General features: G+C 38.4%; 5 protein-coding genes across 7 annotated transcripts in view; 3 read left to right on the top strand and 2 right to left on the bottom strand.

Moving 5' to 3' along the window:
- Window positions 1-2,053, top strand: part of LOC105170981 (G2/mitotic-specific cyclin S13-7) — a 3,260-nt gene extending 1,207 nt beyond the window's left edge. Inside the window, exons 3-9 of the mRNA XM_011091957.2 lie at window positions 62-122; window positions 244-462; window positions 550-675; window positions 769-1,017; window positions 1,107-1,268; window positions 1,366-1,547; window positions 1,656-2,053. Coding sequence (XP_011090259.1) covers window positions 62-122; window positions 244-462; window positions 550-675; window positions 769-1,017; window positions 1,107-1,268; window positions 1,366-1,547; window positions 1,656-1,794 — 1,138 coding nt within the window. The 3' untranslated portion in view covers window positions 1,795-2,053. The remainder of the gene's footprint in view (window positions 1-61; window positions 123-243; window positions 463-549; window positions 676-768; window positions 1,018-1,106; window positions 1,269-1,365; window positions 1,548-1,655) is intronic.
- Window positions 2,012-4,137, bottom strand: LOC105170980 (molybdopterin synthase catalytic subunit). The gene is made up of 2 exons (XM_011091956.2): window positions 3,895-4,137; window positions 2,012-2,870 (listed from the first exon to the last, which is right to left on the bottom strand). Exon 2 carries the CDS (start codon window positions 2,722-2,724, stop codon window positions 2,152-2,154), a length of 573 nt encoding a protein of 190 aa, XP_011090258.1. The 5' UTR covers window positions 2,725-2,870; window positions 3,895-4,137; the 3' UTR covers window positions 2,012-2,151.
- On the top strand, window positions 4,618-9,347 carry LOC105170978 (cyclin-dependent kinase C-2-like). 2 transcript variants are annotated; one of them, XM_011091955.2, is made up of 12 exons: window positions 4,618-5,156; window positions 5,667-5,748; window positions 5,881-5,971; window positions 6,090-6,119; window positions 6,296-6,405; window positions 6,525-6,597; window positions 6,677-6,797; window positions 6,895-7,012; window positions 7,548-7,687; window positions 7,781-7,838; window positions 8,145-8,215; window positions 8,316-9,347. In XM_011091955.2, the coding sequence occupies exons 1-12, from the start codon at window positions 5,047-5,049 to the stop codon at window positions 8,854-8,856; spliced, it is 1,545 nt and encodes a 514-aa protein (XP_011090257.1). In that variant the 5' UTR covers window positions 4,618-5,046; the 3' UTR covers window positions 8,857-9,347. The 2 variants fall into 2 exon arrangements, with proteins under 2 accessions (XP_011090257.1, XP_020552333.1); XM_020696674.1 differs by lacking the exon at window positions 4,618-5,156 and adding an exon at window positions 5,186-5,240 and having other exon boundaries at window positions 8,316-8,856.
- LOC105171151 (serine carboxypeptidase II-3-like) lies at window positions 9,741-12,958 on the top strand. Its single transcript, XM_011092177.2, has 8 exons — window positions 9,741-10,357; window positions 10,592-10,699; window positions 10,980-11,254; window positions 11,341-11,592; window positions 11,912-12,018; window positions 12,102-12,188; window positions 12,428-12,533; window positions 12,610-12,958. The coding sequence occupies exons 1-8, from the start codon at window positions 9,985-9,987 to the stop codon at window positions 12,751-12,753; spliced, it is 1,452 nt and encodes a 483-aa protein (XP_011090479.1). The 5' UTR covers window positions 9,741-9,984; the 3' UTR covers window positions 12,754-12,958.
- LOC105170977 (molybdopterin biosynthesis protein CNX1) overlaps window positions 13,328-15,029 on the bottom strand; it is an 8,632-nt gene continuing 6,930 nt past the window's right edge. For both annotated transcript variants that reach the window (XM_011091954.2, XM_020696673.1), the window contains 4 exons: window positions 14,578-14,735; window positions 14,348-14,454; window positions 13,892-13,948; window positions 13,328-13,674 (listed from right to left, as the gene is read on the bottom strand). In XM_011091954.2, coding sequence (XP_011090256.1) covers window positions 13,456-13,674; window positions 13,892-13,948; window positions 14,348-14,454; window positions 14,578-14,735 — 541 coding nt within the window. In that variant the 3' untranslated portion in view covers window positions 13,328-13,455. The remainder of the gene's footprint in view (window positions 13,675-13,891; window positions 13,949-14,347; window positions 14,455-14,577; window positions 14,736-15,029) is intronic.

Raw genomic sequence — 15,029 nt, 5'->3', positions numbered from 1 at the left:
GCATAGTTCTTGGCATCATGCATGATATATTTTACTGAAATATTGATGTTCTCTATTTCAGAAGCTTTGGTGCTCAACTATTGGCAAATGCACAAGCAGCAGTAGAGAAAAACAACTGCAAGGTTTATATAAACATTTGAATTTTCTGAGTGTTGCACATTGCGATATTGCTTTTCGATTTTCCTTTACTTGGATGTTGCTGATTTTTCTTGATCAACTGATTATTACTGTAACTATGTGCAGAAACCACTGGTAGATAATGTGAATGTTTTAGTGGGAAACGATGGTGCTGCAAAAGCCAAAGCCATGCCCAAGAAAGAACCGGGAATTAAGGCAAAGAACGATGTACTCGTTAGTCCTGATCAAGTAGGAAGCCCCAAGAGTGGAACAAAAATGAAGGAAAAAATGTCCTCAAGAAAGTCCGGCAAAAGTCTCACTGCAGTCCTTACTGCTCGAAGCAAGGTTTGCCTTAAGATATTTTCTCAAGCTTATTTTCCATTGTCAAATCAAGAAATCCATATGACATTTGGGTTTGTTTCATCTTTCTAGTCTGCTTGTGGACTTACTAAGAAGCCAAAGGATTTACTAGCAGACATCGATGCAGCAGATGGAGATAATGAATTGGCAGCAGCAGAGTATGTTGAGGATATGTACAATTTCTACAAGCTTACAGAGGTGTGTGTTATTTTCACTAGCCTCTCTAATCACTGCTTATCCTTTTTCCTTTGATTGATTGCCTATCTAATCTTTTATGATTGTTTTATTCAGGAAAATGGCCGAGTTCACGACTATATGGATTCACAACCAGAAATCAACCCCAAGATGAGAGCCATTCTTGTGGACTGGCTGATTGAAGTCCACAAGAAGTTTGAACTGGTGCCTGAGAGTCTCTACCTTACAATCAATATCGTGGATCGATTTCTGTCACTGAAAACTGTTCCGAGGAGGGAACTGCAGTTGGTTGGGATTAGTTCAATGCTAATTGCTTGCAAGTACGAGGAAATATGGGCACCGGAGGTAGATAACTTTAATTCTCTTTGATAAATTGTACACTAAACCTCATTCTGTGATTAAATTCAACGTTTCTTTGTTCTCATCCTTTCCAGGTCAGTGACTTCATAGCCATATCAGATAACGCTTATGTGAGGGAGCAGGTGCTTCTGATGGAGAAAGCAATTCTTGGGAAGTTGGAATGGTATCTCACAGTTCCAACTCCATACGTCTTTCTCGTCAGATACATTAAAGCATCCGTTCCGGCTGACAAGGAGGTATGTTGTATCTCCATAATTTGCCTGTATCTAATTTTCACATCCTTTTCCAGTTTAAGTAGCTGACGTTGAATGTTCATTTCATTCATGTATGTAGATGGAGGACATGGTGTTTTTCTTTGCTGAGCTTGGTTTGATGAATTACTCGAGCATTGTAAACTACAGCCCTTCAAAGCTTTCTGCTTCTGCAGTATACGTTGCCCGTTGCACTCTTAACAGGAGCCCGTTATGGACTGAGACACTGAAGCATTATACAGGCTACTCTGAGGACCAGCTGATGTATGTAAACTATGTTTTTACTGTAATTACACATACTATTACTTCTATACATGCTCACATTTGAATGAAAATTTGCTAAATGAGTTATCTTATCCCCATTGTTAACAGAGAATGTGCAAAGATGTTGGCAAGTTTTCACTCAGGAGCAGCAGAAAACAAGCTCAAGGCAGTTTCCAGGAAGTACACTGATCCTGGAAGAAATGCTGTTGCTCTGTTTCCTCCAGCTAAAAGTCTTCTTCCAGCTTAAGTTATTATTTAGGAATAGATAAAAATAACCCTCTTAGTTTGAGATCATTCGGACTGTTATGATCTCTCTCGTATTTGGCTTCTAGGAATTTCTCAGGGTTTGGTTCACACGTCTTTTGAGTTGATTTACTACTAGTAAAATCATTATGTAAAAACAACATATTGTTTGTTCAAACTGAGGGTTTTATTGTAGAATTTGTGTATGTTTTTGTACTCACTTTTATTTAATGTGAGAGGCAAATGAATACTTGTACACAGAACTTGCATCTTTTTCCATTACAAGGCAAATGAATACATACTTGTCAGAGATTTTGTTTGGTACACCACCTTTTCTCCCACGCAGATTGATGATTAGCAATCAAGAATCTGCTAGGTTCACCTTTACCTTTCCTGCGCAACAACCTCTTTTTTCTCGTCTTGCCTCTACCATAACCTTTTCCCCCCATGTGCCTTGATCTCCAACAGGCTTACAAAGCTCGTCCCGTCTCTCCAGAAACTCCGAGTTCTCTTTCCAAACCTCTCCATTGGTGTAAACTTCCTTCTTCCATATTGGAACCGATGCCTTAACCTCGTCAATCATAAACTTACAAGCATCCAAGCCATCTGCTCGATGAACTGCTGAGGTTGCTATGAAAACACTTGTTTCACCAACAGGAACGGGGCCTAGACGGTGGGCTACTGCAATTGAGCTAAGGTTCCAAGATGACCTGGCAGATGAACAAATCGACTTGATACAGCGTATTGCCATCGGAACATATGCTTCATATCTCAGTTCTAAGACCATCTTGCCCTCAAAGGTGTCACGAGTAGTGCCAGCAAAAGTTGCTATAGCACCACAATGTGGTGACTGAACATAATTGATGTACTTGCTCATATCTATGGGGATATTCTCCTCCAATATCTCGATTAAATTTCTCTCCTCCTCCGCCATTGCCTTCGGTCCTTAGGTTTCTTTTGCCCAAGAAATAGTCCAAAAACTTACTTACAGCAAAAGCAACGGCGATCAGGGATCGGAATGCAAGAGTGAATCGCTTAGAAGCCAACAGACAAGCCAACCAGCCTTATTCTTCAGTGAGGCTGCAAAAAAGTAAAGGTCAATGGCATGTTTCCAAGGGGAAAAAAACCAAAGAATTAGAGTGTTTCATCTCAATCAAAGATCATTTTAACTCTTGGCAACAGGAGGCGGCATCTATAAGGCTGCATTTGTACACGTTTTAATATTTGTTCTTTCCATCAAGATCAAATAAAAATTTTCTTGTAATATTATATCAGTATAAGAATCCTGTAGTAACATCAGATATTTCACCAACTCTTCCATAGACAACAAATTGCCAGGAAAAGAATCCGGCTGATGGATTGTGACTTTATACTAGTGGCTTATTTCTGTATAGGGGTATAATATAACCTTAAAACCCAGAAGAGCTACCGGGTGAACAAAAAACTTTGCTCATTGTGAATCAACTTTAAATCACTGATAACTACACAAACAAAAATACAAAATACACCATCCAACCAAGATGAAGGTAATTGAATCGTCCTTTCAAGCTAGTCTCTTCCAAGTTAGCATACCAGAGGAAGAAACCAAAATTACACATATCAGGCAGTGATTCAGATTGTTTTTTGTTGCTCTCTTTCAATGTTCATAATTGAAAATTTCTCCCTCAAGAAAAACATATTATCAAGATTTGGGCATTATCACCAATGCAATAAAAACACAGAAGCACACCACAACAATTCAAACAGCTTGAATCCAACTCGATAAATTTATAGGACAAATTTCATAGTACTCAAACTGGAGTAAATCTAAGTTCACATCTCCATCCAAAATAAGAAGAAAAAAAGAGAATAAAAACAATCTTTTTAACACCACAGCAAACCCCAACTCTTACGCTGATTCAAAACTACACAAAGAACACCCCCAGACCCTTTTCCCAATCAATTTTACAGATATCAAACTCAAAACAAAAATGTTGAAACTATCAATCGGATAATTGAAAAACCAAAAAAAAATATACAGAAAAGGAAACCAAGAAACTACATCAAATGGAATTGGACAAAAAAAAGAAAGAAAGAAAGAAAGCTAATCCAGTCGGATTCTGACCTTAACGAGATGAAGCAAAGAAGCCATGACTGAGAAGTCCACCAGCAAGAGTCAGATGCTTCACACTAATAGTAATATATTATCCTCATGGTTGATGGGGTCAGCTCATTTGTCCTTTACATGTTCGATGTATAGTTTCAATGGGCTATGGAATGTGGTAACATGGGCATGGGCATGGGCTGGCCCTCTCTCTACAAGCCCTCTTTTTCCTCTTCTAATCTTATGAGCTGATTTCACATTCTTCGCCTCCACCAATATGTGTCGTGTTGTGATTATGTCGTTTGTATTCGTCGTTTAATTATAAATAATGCCGTCAAGAATGAGATTATCATCCAACATCACCACATTTACATTGTAAATTTGAACTATTATTCAATTTTTTGACAACTTTCAATAAAGTTAAAAGTACCGTCAAGATGCGTGTAATAATAATTCTCTTGTAATTAAATATTGATTCTTGACAATTTTCAATTAATTAACAAAACTGTAATCATCACACAAATAATAATTCAATTAAATTTCATTTAAATTTGATTTAGTTATTGATTGAATTAAATATAAACATATATTTTTTATATTAATATAAATTTATAAATAACTATAGAAATAATATGTTGGGTGGGCTTGATTGGTTTGGAATTGGAATACAATGGATATAATTTACGCAATATCTTGAATCCATGTATAATAATGAATAAATGAAAGATGATGGGAGGAGTCTTATTCCTACTATATTTATTACTCTTCACTCCACGAAAATAAAATGTAGGAAATAGTTCTTGAAATCTACATTTGTTGTCGGTTTTTTTAAGCTACTTTCTGTCATAAAATTGGTCCTCTTACCCTCGGCAGAGGCCACCGCCTTGTGCAGTCTTGGTACTCCCGCTGCGTAGCTGCTGCCACTGTTTCTTTTCATCTTCTCCCGTTGTCTTTTGTTCATCAAGGCCCTGCAAATCGGAGAATTTGCGAAATTCGACGGAAGCCCCCGGTTTCTGTTCCTCGTCTTGACTCACTGTTAAACCCTAATTCCAATTCTCTGTTCTGTTGTCTCTCGCGATTACCGGAATCTATTTCGTTTTGATCGCATCGTTTGATTTTAATTTGAGCATAATTCGATCTTCCCGTTGAAGAAAGAGGCGTGGGCGATAAACAATGGCGATAGCGGCGCCGGAGCAGCTAAATGTAAGCGAGGTGCCGGCGTGGGGTTCTCGAAGCGTTGATTGCTTCGAGAAATTGGAGCAGATTGGTGAAGGAACTTATGGGTACCCTTTTTTTTCCCCCCACTTAAGAAGAAATTTCTTGCCGATTGGAAGAGAGATATGTACTTTTTCCCTCTGAAAGAGAATGTATGGATTTGAAAGATTGCTTCTTTTTTAATACAAGTTCTAAACTATGATGTTGAAAATTGAGCTATTTAGGCTCAAGTTGGTTGTGATATATGAATAACTGTTAATATACTAATTCTGTGCATATGGGCGGATGCATTCTCCATGTTTGTATGATTTGACCGGTCTAGGGGGCTGATTGCTTGGTCTGAGTAGAATAATGGAAGTTTTTAACCTCTGTTTGGAAAATCAATGAAGGGTGTGCCAATTTTAGAATTCATTCTATGCCAACAGTCTTTTTCTAGTTAAGAGTAAAAGGAAACGATCAAATAGCTCAAGTGCATGAGTTGAATTTTCTAGTGGATCCTTCTATTTTGAGTTTGACCTACTCCTTTGCCAGACAGACCCTTCGACTTTTTATTTGACGTGGGAATTTTATACTTGCAGGCAAGTTTACATGGCAAGAGAAATCAAAACAGGGGAAATTGTTGCTTTGAAGAAAATACGGATGGACAATGAAAGAGAAGGGGTATGATTTCTGCACCTCATCTGTTCTGGTGTGCACTAGATGTTACCTGTTAATGATATGGATAAAAATAAAAGTTACTACATCATCTTAGGATCCAATATGATCATTGATTTAAATCCATTCGTGCTGCAGTTCCCCATTACAGCCATTCGTGAAATTAAAATTTTGAAGAAGCTTCACCATGAAAACGTGATCAAGTTAAAAGAGATCGTGACATCTACTGGTAATCTTATTATTTCTATTTTGATCTTTTATTGGTTTATGCATCATTTTTATTTTCTATTTAAATCTTTCTGTTTGCTGTTTAAGTCGTTGCATCTGAAGTTTGTAATTTTATCCAGGTCCAGAGAAGGATGAGCAAGGGGCATCAGGTAAAATGTTTGCTGTTTGTTTTCATTGATGAACTTTTGTAAATTACACACATCATATAAATAGCATAAATTTTATTTGTTAAACCTACATGATTAATGGGAGGACTTCTGTAAGATTTTTTAACATCATTTGAGGCTAAAAGTTTATATATCTGCATTCTGTCTTCGTCTTCCAGATGGTAACAAGTATAGAGGTGGAATTTACATGGTCTTTGAGTACATGGACCATGATTTGACTGGTCTTGCCGATCGTCCTGGAATGAGATTTTCTGTGCCGCAAATTAAGGTACTGCAACGAGTGTAAAAGATCAAGAATATTTAGATTATTGCCATGTCAGATGCTTCTGTTGGAAAAGAAGAGTGGCAATCAAATGAATGATTTTCACGTTTTCTCTCTTCTTTTAGTGCTATATGAGACAGCTTTTGACAGGGCTTCACTACTGTCATGTAAATCAAGTGCTTCACCGTGATATTAAAGGTCTATATTTAAAACAAGTATTCAGTTTAAAATTATTTCCATTTATGAGGCTCATGTTAGGATCTGGTATGAATTGCAGGTTCCAATCTTCTTATAGATAACGAAGGAAACTTGAAGCTTGCAGATTTTGGTCTAGCCCGTTCGTTCTCAAGTGACCATAATGCTAATCTTACAAATCGTGTGATTACTTTGTGGTATAGGTAAGTTCGGGAGTATGTACCACCAAAGATGATGCAATTAGTTAATTGTTTAATATATCATTACTCATGTCATAAGTAGCTAAAATGAATCTTGTAGGCCGCCAGAGTTGCTGCTAGGAACCACAAAGTATGGCCCTGCTGTTGATATGTGGTCAGTCGGCTGCATCTTTGCTGAACTTCTTAATGGGAAACCAATCTTCCCTGGGAAAGATGAGGTAGTTTCTTCTTTTTTCCTTTTTCAAATAGTTGATACACTGAACTGAATACAGAAAAGCCCAGAAATTGCGATTTTATTGACCTGAAGATTGCAATTATGCCCTTAATGTCAGCTTAGTCCTAGTCAAGCAACAACCTCTAATAGAATTTTAAGAGCAGGAGCAGCTACGATAGAGTAATTTTAATGTTCCTCTATCCCAGTTTTAAGTAGCCATTCAGACTGGGTGTCATTTTGAATGAAAGTGAAAGGCTAAAGTTCTCTCTGTGTATATGTTATTGCCCGCTAAAATTGGTTGAAAGTAGTTACCTGGTGTCAAATTATTAATTTAAAGGAGAGGGTTGTCTTGAGAAAGAAATTTTTATTTTAAGAAGCGGAACCTTATTTTTAGCGTCCCCTGAAATAAGAGTGATGAATTTGGGATAGTTTCTAATGTATGTTATGTATTGGGGATACCTACGTTCTCCTTCTGCCTATGTGTTGTATTTCATTTTTTTGCTCCTGTCTGCTATATTCTTTCTGGTTCTCTCTTGTAGCCGGAGCAATTAAATAAAATTTTTGACATCTGTGGGACTCCTAATGAGGAGATTTGGCCTGGAGTCTCAAAGATTCCTTGGTACAACAATTTCAAGCCAACAAGGGTTGTGAAAAGGCGTCTAAGAGAGCATTTCAGACAGTAAGTAATCATGTGGCGTTACATGATTTTTTTTTTAAATAATAATTGCTGGCAATATAAATAAGTCTAACATGTTAACTATTTTGTTTATAGCTTTGACCGCCATGCCTTGGATTTACTTGATCGGATGCTGACTCTTGATCCATCTCAGGTATACTTGCTTCGGTTGCTTTTTCTGAAATTCAGCATATGCTTTTACCCCTTCCTAATCTTGATACTTGCTCATGAGCTAGCAATTTCACATATTCATGTTGAACACGTATATATGCAATGGTGCGCATGGCGTGGGAGGCGCAGCCCTAGCGTCATATGGCGCCCATGGCACACGCCTTCTCTATTCATGCAACATAATACTTTGTCATAAGACTCATATCTGGCTAACTGATCTTGAGGAAAAGTATTCTAAGTTCACCTTTCTGACAATTAATTTCTTTTCCCTAATTCTTCTTCTATGAAGAGAATATCAGCAAAGGATGCTCTTGATGCTGAGTATTTCTGGACAGATCCATTACCTTGCGACCCCAAGAGGTTTTAATCTCTTAAACTTTTCCCTCTGGCATATATCTTTACCTTTTGCGATCCTTAGTTTTTAATTCCCATCCTTTTGCCTCACTTTTTGTGTCATCAGTTTGCCAAAATATGAATCTTCCCATGAGTTCCAGACAAAGAAAAAGCGTCAGCAGCAGCGGCAACATGAAGAAAACTCAAAGCGTCAGAAGCTGCAGCATCAGCAGCAGCACTCTCGTCTTCCACCAATTCAGCAGTCCGGGCACGCACATGCTCAGATGCGTCCGGGTCCAAATCCACCTATGCACGGACAACCTCAGGTTGCTGGAGTTCCTGGCCATCATTATGGTAAGCCACGTGGGCCTTCAGCAGGGCCAGGAAGATATCCTCCTGGTGGAAATCCTTCTGGGGGCTACAACCACCCAAATCGTGGTCAAGGTGGTGGGGGTTATGGCAATGGCCCGTATCCGACTCAAGGACGGGCTCCTCCATATGGTTCTAGTGGCATGCCTGGTGCTGGTCCTCGAGGGGGCGGAGGTAGTGGTTATGGATCTGGAGGTCCTAATTACCCTCACGGTGGTCCATATGGGAATTCAGGAGCTGGACGCGGCTCAAACATGATGTCTGGGAATCGCAACCAACAATACAACTGGCAGCAATAATGTCTCTAAGAACAAATGCTTTAGAATTGGACGAAAGAGTGCCAAATTTGCATGCCCTTTGGCTTCATACTGGACATTTGCTTAAAAGGACTACATTCCACCGGCATGATTGAAAGTTACAACCACAAGAATTCTGAGGAAGAAGGTTGTCTGCTGGTATACGTATGTAAAGACCTAACTATATAAGGAAGTTGTATGAAGAGGATATGAATGTCTGACAAACATAAACACATAGTTGTCAAGCCATATATTATATCTATTTCTGGTTCAGAAGGTAAAATTTATTCTCTCTGAGTTCTGTAACCAAAGTATGTTCTGCAGTGCAATGTACTTCCCCAAATATGACCTTTTTTGCTGTGGAAGATGGTGAATAGGTATATTTGTTCAAGTTTCATACTTCACTGCCGCTGTTGTTTTGAAGGCACCTCTTAGGTCTTCATTGTTATGTAAAGCAAAACAAAGATACAAATAATACAATGTATCTTGGTTTCTTTCCCGGGGATAGACTGTCGTTTGTCTTCAGCATTATGCTTTAGTGTTGAAAAACAACTACAAGACATCTTTGTCATGCTTCAATGTTGAAAAACAACTACAAGAGTCGAATGGTGCTCAGTCAGTCCCATCACTTAAGCTGTCAAATACTTGGCCGGCTTCTGCAAAAAGTTAAAATCAACACTTTCTACCTGTAATCTCAGATCCTGGGCAGATTATAGTGAGCAGAAGAACCTGTTCCCCTTGAAGTTAAAACTCACATCATAGAAATAAATTCTCTTTCCTCTTTTTGGCACAATAAATGAATGAACAAATTCAAGCAAAAGTTGCAGCAAGAGTGCTCTGTAATCTGCTCTCAAATTGGAAAATGTGAGTCCTTCTTAAATTACAAGCAAGAAGCCAAGTCTTCTATGTAGCAAGCTTCAAGAATGACCTACGTGTGCAACAGGACGTGACCGATACTATATATCAGACTGAGTTTCCCAGGTGTAGCTAATTCTACAACAAGATTAACAAGATGTAAGTTACAAGTCCAATGTCAAGAAAAGACAAACCATGTCCTTGCATATTGCCGTCCAAGCTTGATCTATATATGGATCTTGTTTTCACATCATATACAAACTAAAAGGTAACAAGATGCAGAATCTTGCACCTCTCTTGCTCTTGCCCCTTCTCTTCAGCCTTCTGCTATTCTGCAATGCCAATCAGGCGAATTATCTGCACAGCCAGCTCAAATCTAGAATATCACAGAACAGTATTTCCTATTCAGATTCATGGTCACAGTTACATGCACAAAGGGAGTATTCTCCTGTTTTCCTAACATCCCAAGATGGACAAATGCAGGCTGACAAGATCAGCACCTTGCCGGGGCAACCTGATAACGTGGATTTCGATCAGTATTCAGGATACATTACGGTGGATCCACAGGCTGGACGAGCACTGTTTTATTACTTCGTTGAGTCTCCGACTAATTCTTCCACCAACCCTCTGGTTCTGTGGCTGAATGGAGGTAAGTTTCCAATATCAAAAACAAAATCAATGAGTAGAAACAAAAGTTAAGCAGTTCATCATATATCAAATCCATCATAGCTAGTAGCTATAGCTATTCTTGTACACGATTACTTCACTGTTCAGCAGCCATTTTTGCTGATATCGGTCCATCTTCAGTGTCTTCATTGTTACCAACTTGATTGCCATTATAAAGGGAAAAAAGAGTTATGTGCTTGTGCTATGACTTTGACAGGTCCAGGATGTTCATCCTTTGGGTTTGGAGCAATGGAGGAGTTGGGCCCTTTCAGGGTCAATAGTGATGGAAAAACTCTATTCCGGAATAATTATGCATGGAATAATGGTGAGGTCAGCTCCCAATAAACATAGAATTAGTTAAAATTATCTTTCTTGGAGTGGTTTAATCATTGATTTTGCCTCCTCTCTCTTTTGAAATTTTTAATCATTAAAAAATATTATCCTAAAATTGTTGCCCTTTGAGAAATACACTCCCTATATTTCTCTGAATATAATATAACATCCCATCAAATTTCTAAATATTACCATATATTTAAGCGAACGGTAAGGTGTTCAAATCATATATTAGACGATTAGTGGATTTACTGATGTTTGAAATTTGGTAGTGGCAAATGTGATCTTCCTGGAGTCACCTGCTGGAGTCGGTTTCTCATACTCAAACACATCTGCCGACTACGACACCACCGGCGACATAAGAACCGCAGGTGATGCCTACACTTTTCTTGTCAACTGGCTCGACAGATTTCCACAATACAAAGACAGGGATTTCTATATCACTGGAGAAAGTTACGCTGGTCATTACGTCCCACAACTAGCATACACGATATTGATCAACAACAAAAGAACCAACCAAACTGTGATCAATCTAAAGGGCATTGCTGTATGTTCAATCAACACAACTTCTCCTTACTACTTCATTTGTTGTACTACTTCACTTCACTAATTTCATGGCTGGAAATCTTTCAGATAGGGAATGCATTGGTGGATGACAGCATGCTGGGACAAGGGTTCTTTGATCATCTCTGGACATATGCATTGAACTCTGATGAGACACATGCAGGGATCCTCAAATATTGTGATTTTGTGAATGGAACAGCATCAGATAAATGCTTTAGTTTTGTGCAAAAAAGCAGTGACGAGGCTGGAGATTTTGATATTAACAACATTTATGCACCAGTCTGCCTCAATCCTGTGCTTAAAAATGGCTCCACTGGATCTGTAAGCCCTTCTACCTATTTGTTATTGTTGGGATAAATTGCATCAGCACCCCCTCAGTTTTGCATATATTACAAAAAGACCCTCAATATGGAAGCCCTTGCAATCGTGTTTTATATTACAGATTAGCTCCAATCATTCAGTCTTCGAGGGAATTTGTAATGTAAAATACGACTGTTAATTATATAGTCAACACAATAAGAAACTTGTTTGTACAATATACTTAAATTTCAGTTGGAGTTACTGCAGTTATCCTTGTTTTCTTCAGATTTCAAGTAGCAACTATCATCATGAGCATTTTAACTATTTTTTACATGATCAGGTAAATTTCTTTGATCCCTGCTCAGACACATATGTCAAATATTACTTGAATACAGCTGAAGTTCAAGGTGCTTTCCATGTAAGGCCAACCACTTGGAGTGGATGCAGGTAAGTTAACCTTCATGAGCAGACACGACTTAAATATTTGTTCGTCCTCACGATATTTATCTTAATAGTTAAAATTTCTGCAGAGGTTTTCACTGGACAGATTGGCAAAGCAATGTTTTGCCAACAATCCAGGATCTCATGGCTAGTGGCATGAGGGTATGGCTATACAGGTAAACGCTTATATTACAAGACATCCCTGCAGTTATATAAGTATAACAAATACACTCAGGCACTTCCTTTATTTTCCTTGAATTGTAAAATAAATGATGAGATGATCATCCTTCAGAGCTGTAATTTACTTTAGCATTTTAGGAAGGGGTAAAAGTGCAATTAAGCTTAAGCCATAATACTCCACTTCATTCTACCAGTTATTTCCTCCACATAATTCTTCTCTTCTTCTTTATCCCAGTGGAGACATAGATGCAAATGTTCCAGTTACGTCGACAAGGTATGCAATCAACAGCCTTAAACTCCCAGTACAGACTGCTTGGCGGCCATGGTACCTTGACGATGAGGTACCAAATACACCCCTCTGTTCACTTAGGACTAATCAATCAATTTGGTATTAAATCCTATAAATTGAAATGGCAGGTTGGAGGGTATGTGGTGGGATACGAAGGACTGACATTTGTGACAGTTAGAGGAGCTGGACATCTTGTTCCCAGCTACCAGCCTCAGAGAGCACTTGCTATGATATCATCCTTCCTTCAAGGGGTTCTTCCTCCCTCTTCCTGATCACCTGGATAATTACACTGACTACTCCTGAGAATAAGCACATTATGAAGAAAGAGATCCTCACATTGTATTGGTTGTAGTCATGTTTTAGACTACCCAAGATCATGCAGTATAAAACATGACTGCAAGGGGTGTTTGTTTACATCGTCTCAAAGTTTAGGTTCTTTTTTTTAGTATGTCTGAACATCAAAGGATGTTTTTTATAGAAGCACCAAAAATGCCCCCTTCACTTGACAGAAGGCTTCTTGGATTCAAAGGAGCAACTTTTGCAGGTCGAAAAGCACTGCACTTGGGTAAAAGACCTCTATGTTGCAAGGTTGTATCCATCAAGTATTATTAAGTTGCATGATTCTTGTAAACTTCTTGTCAGAATCCAAGAACAATCTTCTACAAACAAATTCTCAAGACAATTTTCAGACTCAACTGTATGTATGTCGTCAAGAAAATCAAATTCGCATTGAAAAACCATGGTCCAGGCTCCAGCACCATCTAATAATGGCATGGACCAAGTGCAACAAAACGGCTCCCGCACTTTTTGTGCCAAATCAATCATTTTGGCTACTTGTATGCTGAATTGAACAATGTTTCCATGTTTTTATTCCTGTTCCTGTAAAATGTTTGTCAAGAATAGCATGAAAAAGGCTTACAAGTTTCTTAACGTCCATGCAACAATTGACGTGGACCGTATTTACAACTCAGAAACTAATGGGAACAAGAACAACCAGTTTCCTGAGCAGCACCACTAGCCAACTTATAGCTGCGTTCCCAGGTATCTGTAGGAGCGGCTTGTGCGTGAGGAATGTGCCGAGGGTGCTTCTCTCTCTTATCCCCCTTGATTTGTTTCAATGCATGCTTAAGTGCAGGTAGCAACGCCTCCATGCACTCAGCAACAGCATTGGGATTTCCCGGCATGTTAATTATCTGATTAGAGGGGAAAGTTAGAAACACGTAGAGATTTAACCTTTAGCAACATCAAGCATCAAATCAGAGAATTTATAAAATATCGAAAGTCCAGGTAAATCTGATGTCGATCTATTTATGTAAATTTGAATTATCATACTAAGGGTGAATTGGAGGAAGAATGGCATATTGGAAAAACCAGGTTCACTAAATTAATTCAATCAGATGCTGAGCTTACCAACGTCGATCCTCTTATTCCAGCTGCAGAGCGCGACAGCATTGCAAAAGGTGTAACCTGCTCACATGATATTAGAATAACAATAAGCTATGTTATTCCGCCCCACAGAAACAGGCCCTTGAAGGAACTCGGAAAGCAAGTATTATAAGATTATAAATCTCAACCCCTTTGCAATTTTATCATAATTATAGATTGTTCTGGAGAAACATTACATTTCACATAGCAAGAGCGAGTTGAACTTAAGCAGAAAAAGTGCCATACTGAGGACTTTATGACAAATTTCATACCGAATAAAAAATCTGCGGTTACAATTAGGATCCACAGCAGACATGTCTCAAATATAATTTCAATGACCTTTGGGTATTATGAAACTAGTAAGAACCACAAACTATATAATAGCAGGAAAAGAACATAATCATAGGAAACAAGAAGCATGTCATACAGAAATCTGAGTACCTTTAAACTCTCTTGCATCATAACATAAAGCAGACCAGGTGTCTCCTTCTGTATCACTTCTTTTGTAGCTTCAGGTGTAACATCCCTTGGGGTGCATCCAGTACCACCTATTCAATTTCAATTCGTTACAGAAATGAAAATTAGAATCCAAGTTATTATCTTATCTAGGTGCCAGCTGCGTTAACATATAGGCAATAAAAATTTGCAGAAGTGAGAATTTACACACTCACCAAGAGTAAGAATGAGATCCATTTTATCAACATCGCTCCACCTCTCCAGCGCTTCCTTGATTTTTGGAATCTCGTCTGGAACAACTGCTGTTGCAGCAACTCTTGCTCCACCTAGTTTTTCCGATGATGAATTCACAACAGATACTGCTCGTGGACCACTACAAAAGTGTAGATGTTATAAGCCACAAGATCGAAATGTACTGTTAGGTACAAGAAATACAATATAAAACAGATTACCAAATGTTAGCAGAGGAGAATATGGTTTGTCCTTTGACAACTATCTGTCCTTTATTGCTGAAGGACTAAGACAGCAGTTCGGGTACCACAAGTCAAAATAAGGCAAAAACCGAAGCAAGGATGGGTTTTTTATGTCAATATGAGAAATAAATGAGAAAAAAACATTACTGCAGTTCTCTGTCAGTAAAATGCTAATTTTATGCCCAACCCAACCA

Source organism: Sesamum indicum, linkage group LG9 (genome assembly GCF_000512975.1).
Source record: "Sesamum indicum cultivar Zhongzhi No. 13 linkage group LG9, S_indicum_v1.0, whole genome shotgun sequence".
NCBI lineage: Eukaryota > Viridiplantae > Streptophyta > Magnoliopsida > Lamiales > Pedaliaceae > Sesamum > Sesamum indicum.
The sequence above is the reverse complement of the archived record's forward strand: the minus strand, read 5'-3'. Positions and strand labels throughout refer to the sequence as shown.

Bases quoted from the DNA above. Each gene is read 5' to 3' on its own strand.
- LOC105171151 (XM_011092177.2), top strand. From the start codon at position 9,985: ATGCAGAATCTTGCACCTCTCTTGCTCTTGCCCCTTCTCTTCAGCCTT. The intron at 10,700-10,979 runs GTGAGGTCAGCT...GAAATTTGGTAG, and splicing joins TAATTATGCATGGAATAATG to TGGCAAATGTGATCTTCCTG. The intron at 11,255-11,340 runs GTATGTTCAATC...GAAATCTTTCAG, and splicing joins TCAATCTAAAGGGCATTGCT to ATAGGGAATGCATTGGTGGA.
- LOC105170980 (XM_011091956.2), bottom strand. From the start codon at position 2,724: ATGGCGGAGGAGGAGAGAAATTTAATCGAGATATTGGAGGAGAATATC.
- LOC105170978 (XM_011091955.2), top strand. From the start codon at position 5,047: ATGGCGATAGCGGCGCCGGAGCAGCTAAATGTAAGCGAGGTGCCGGCG. The intron at 5,157-5,666 runs GTACCCTTTTTT...TTATACTTGCAG, and splicing joins ATTGGTGAAGGAACTTATGG to GCAAGTTTACATGGCAAGAG. The intron at 5,749-5,880 runs GTATGATTTCTG...TTCGTGCTGCAG, and splicing joins TGGACAATGAAAGAGAAGGG to TTCCCCATTACAGCCATTCG.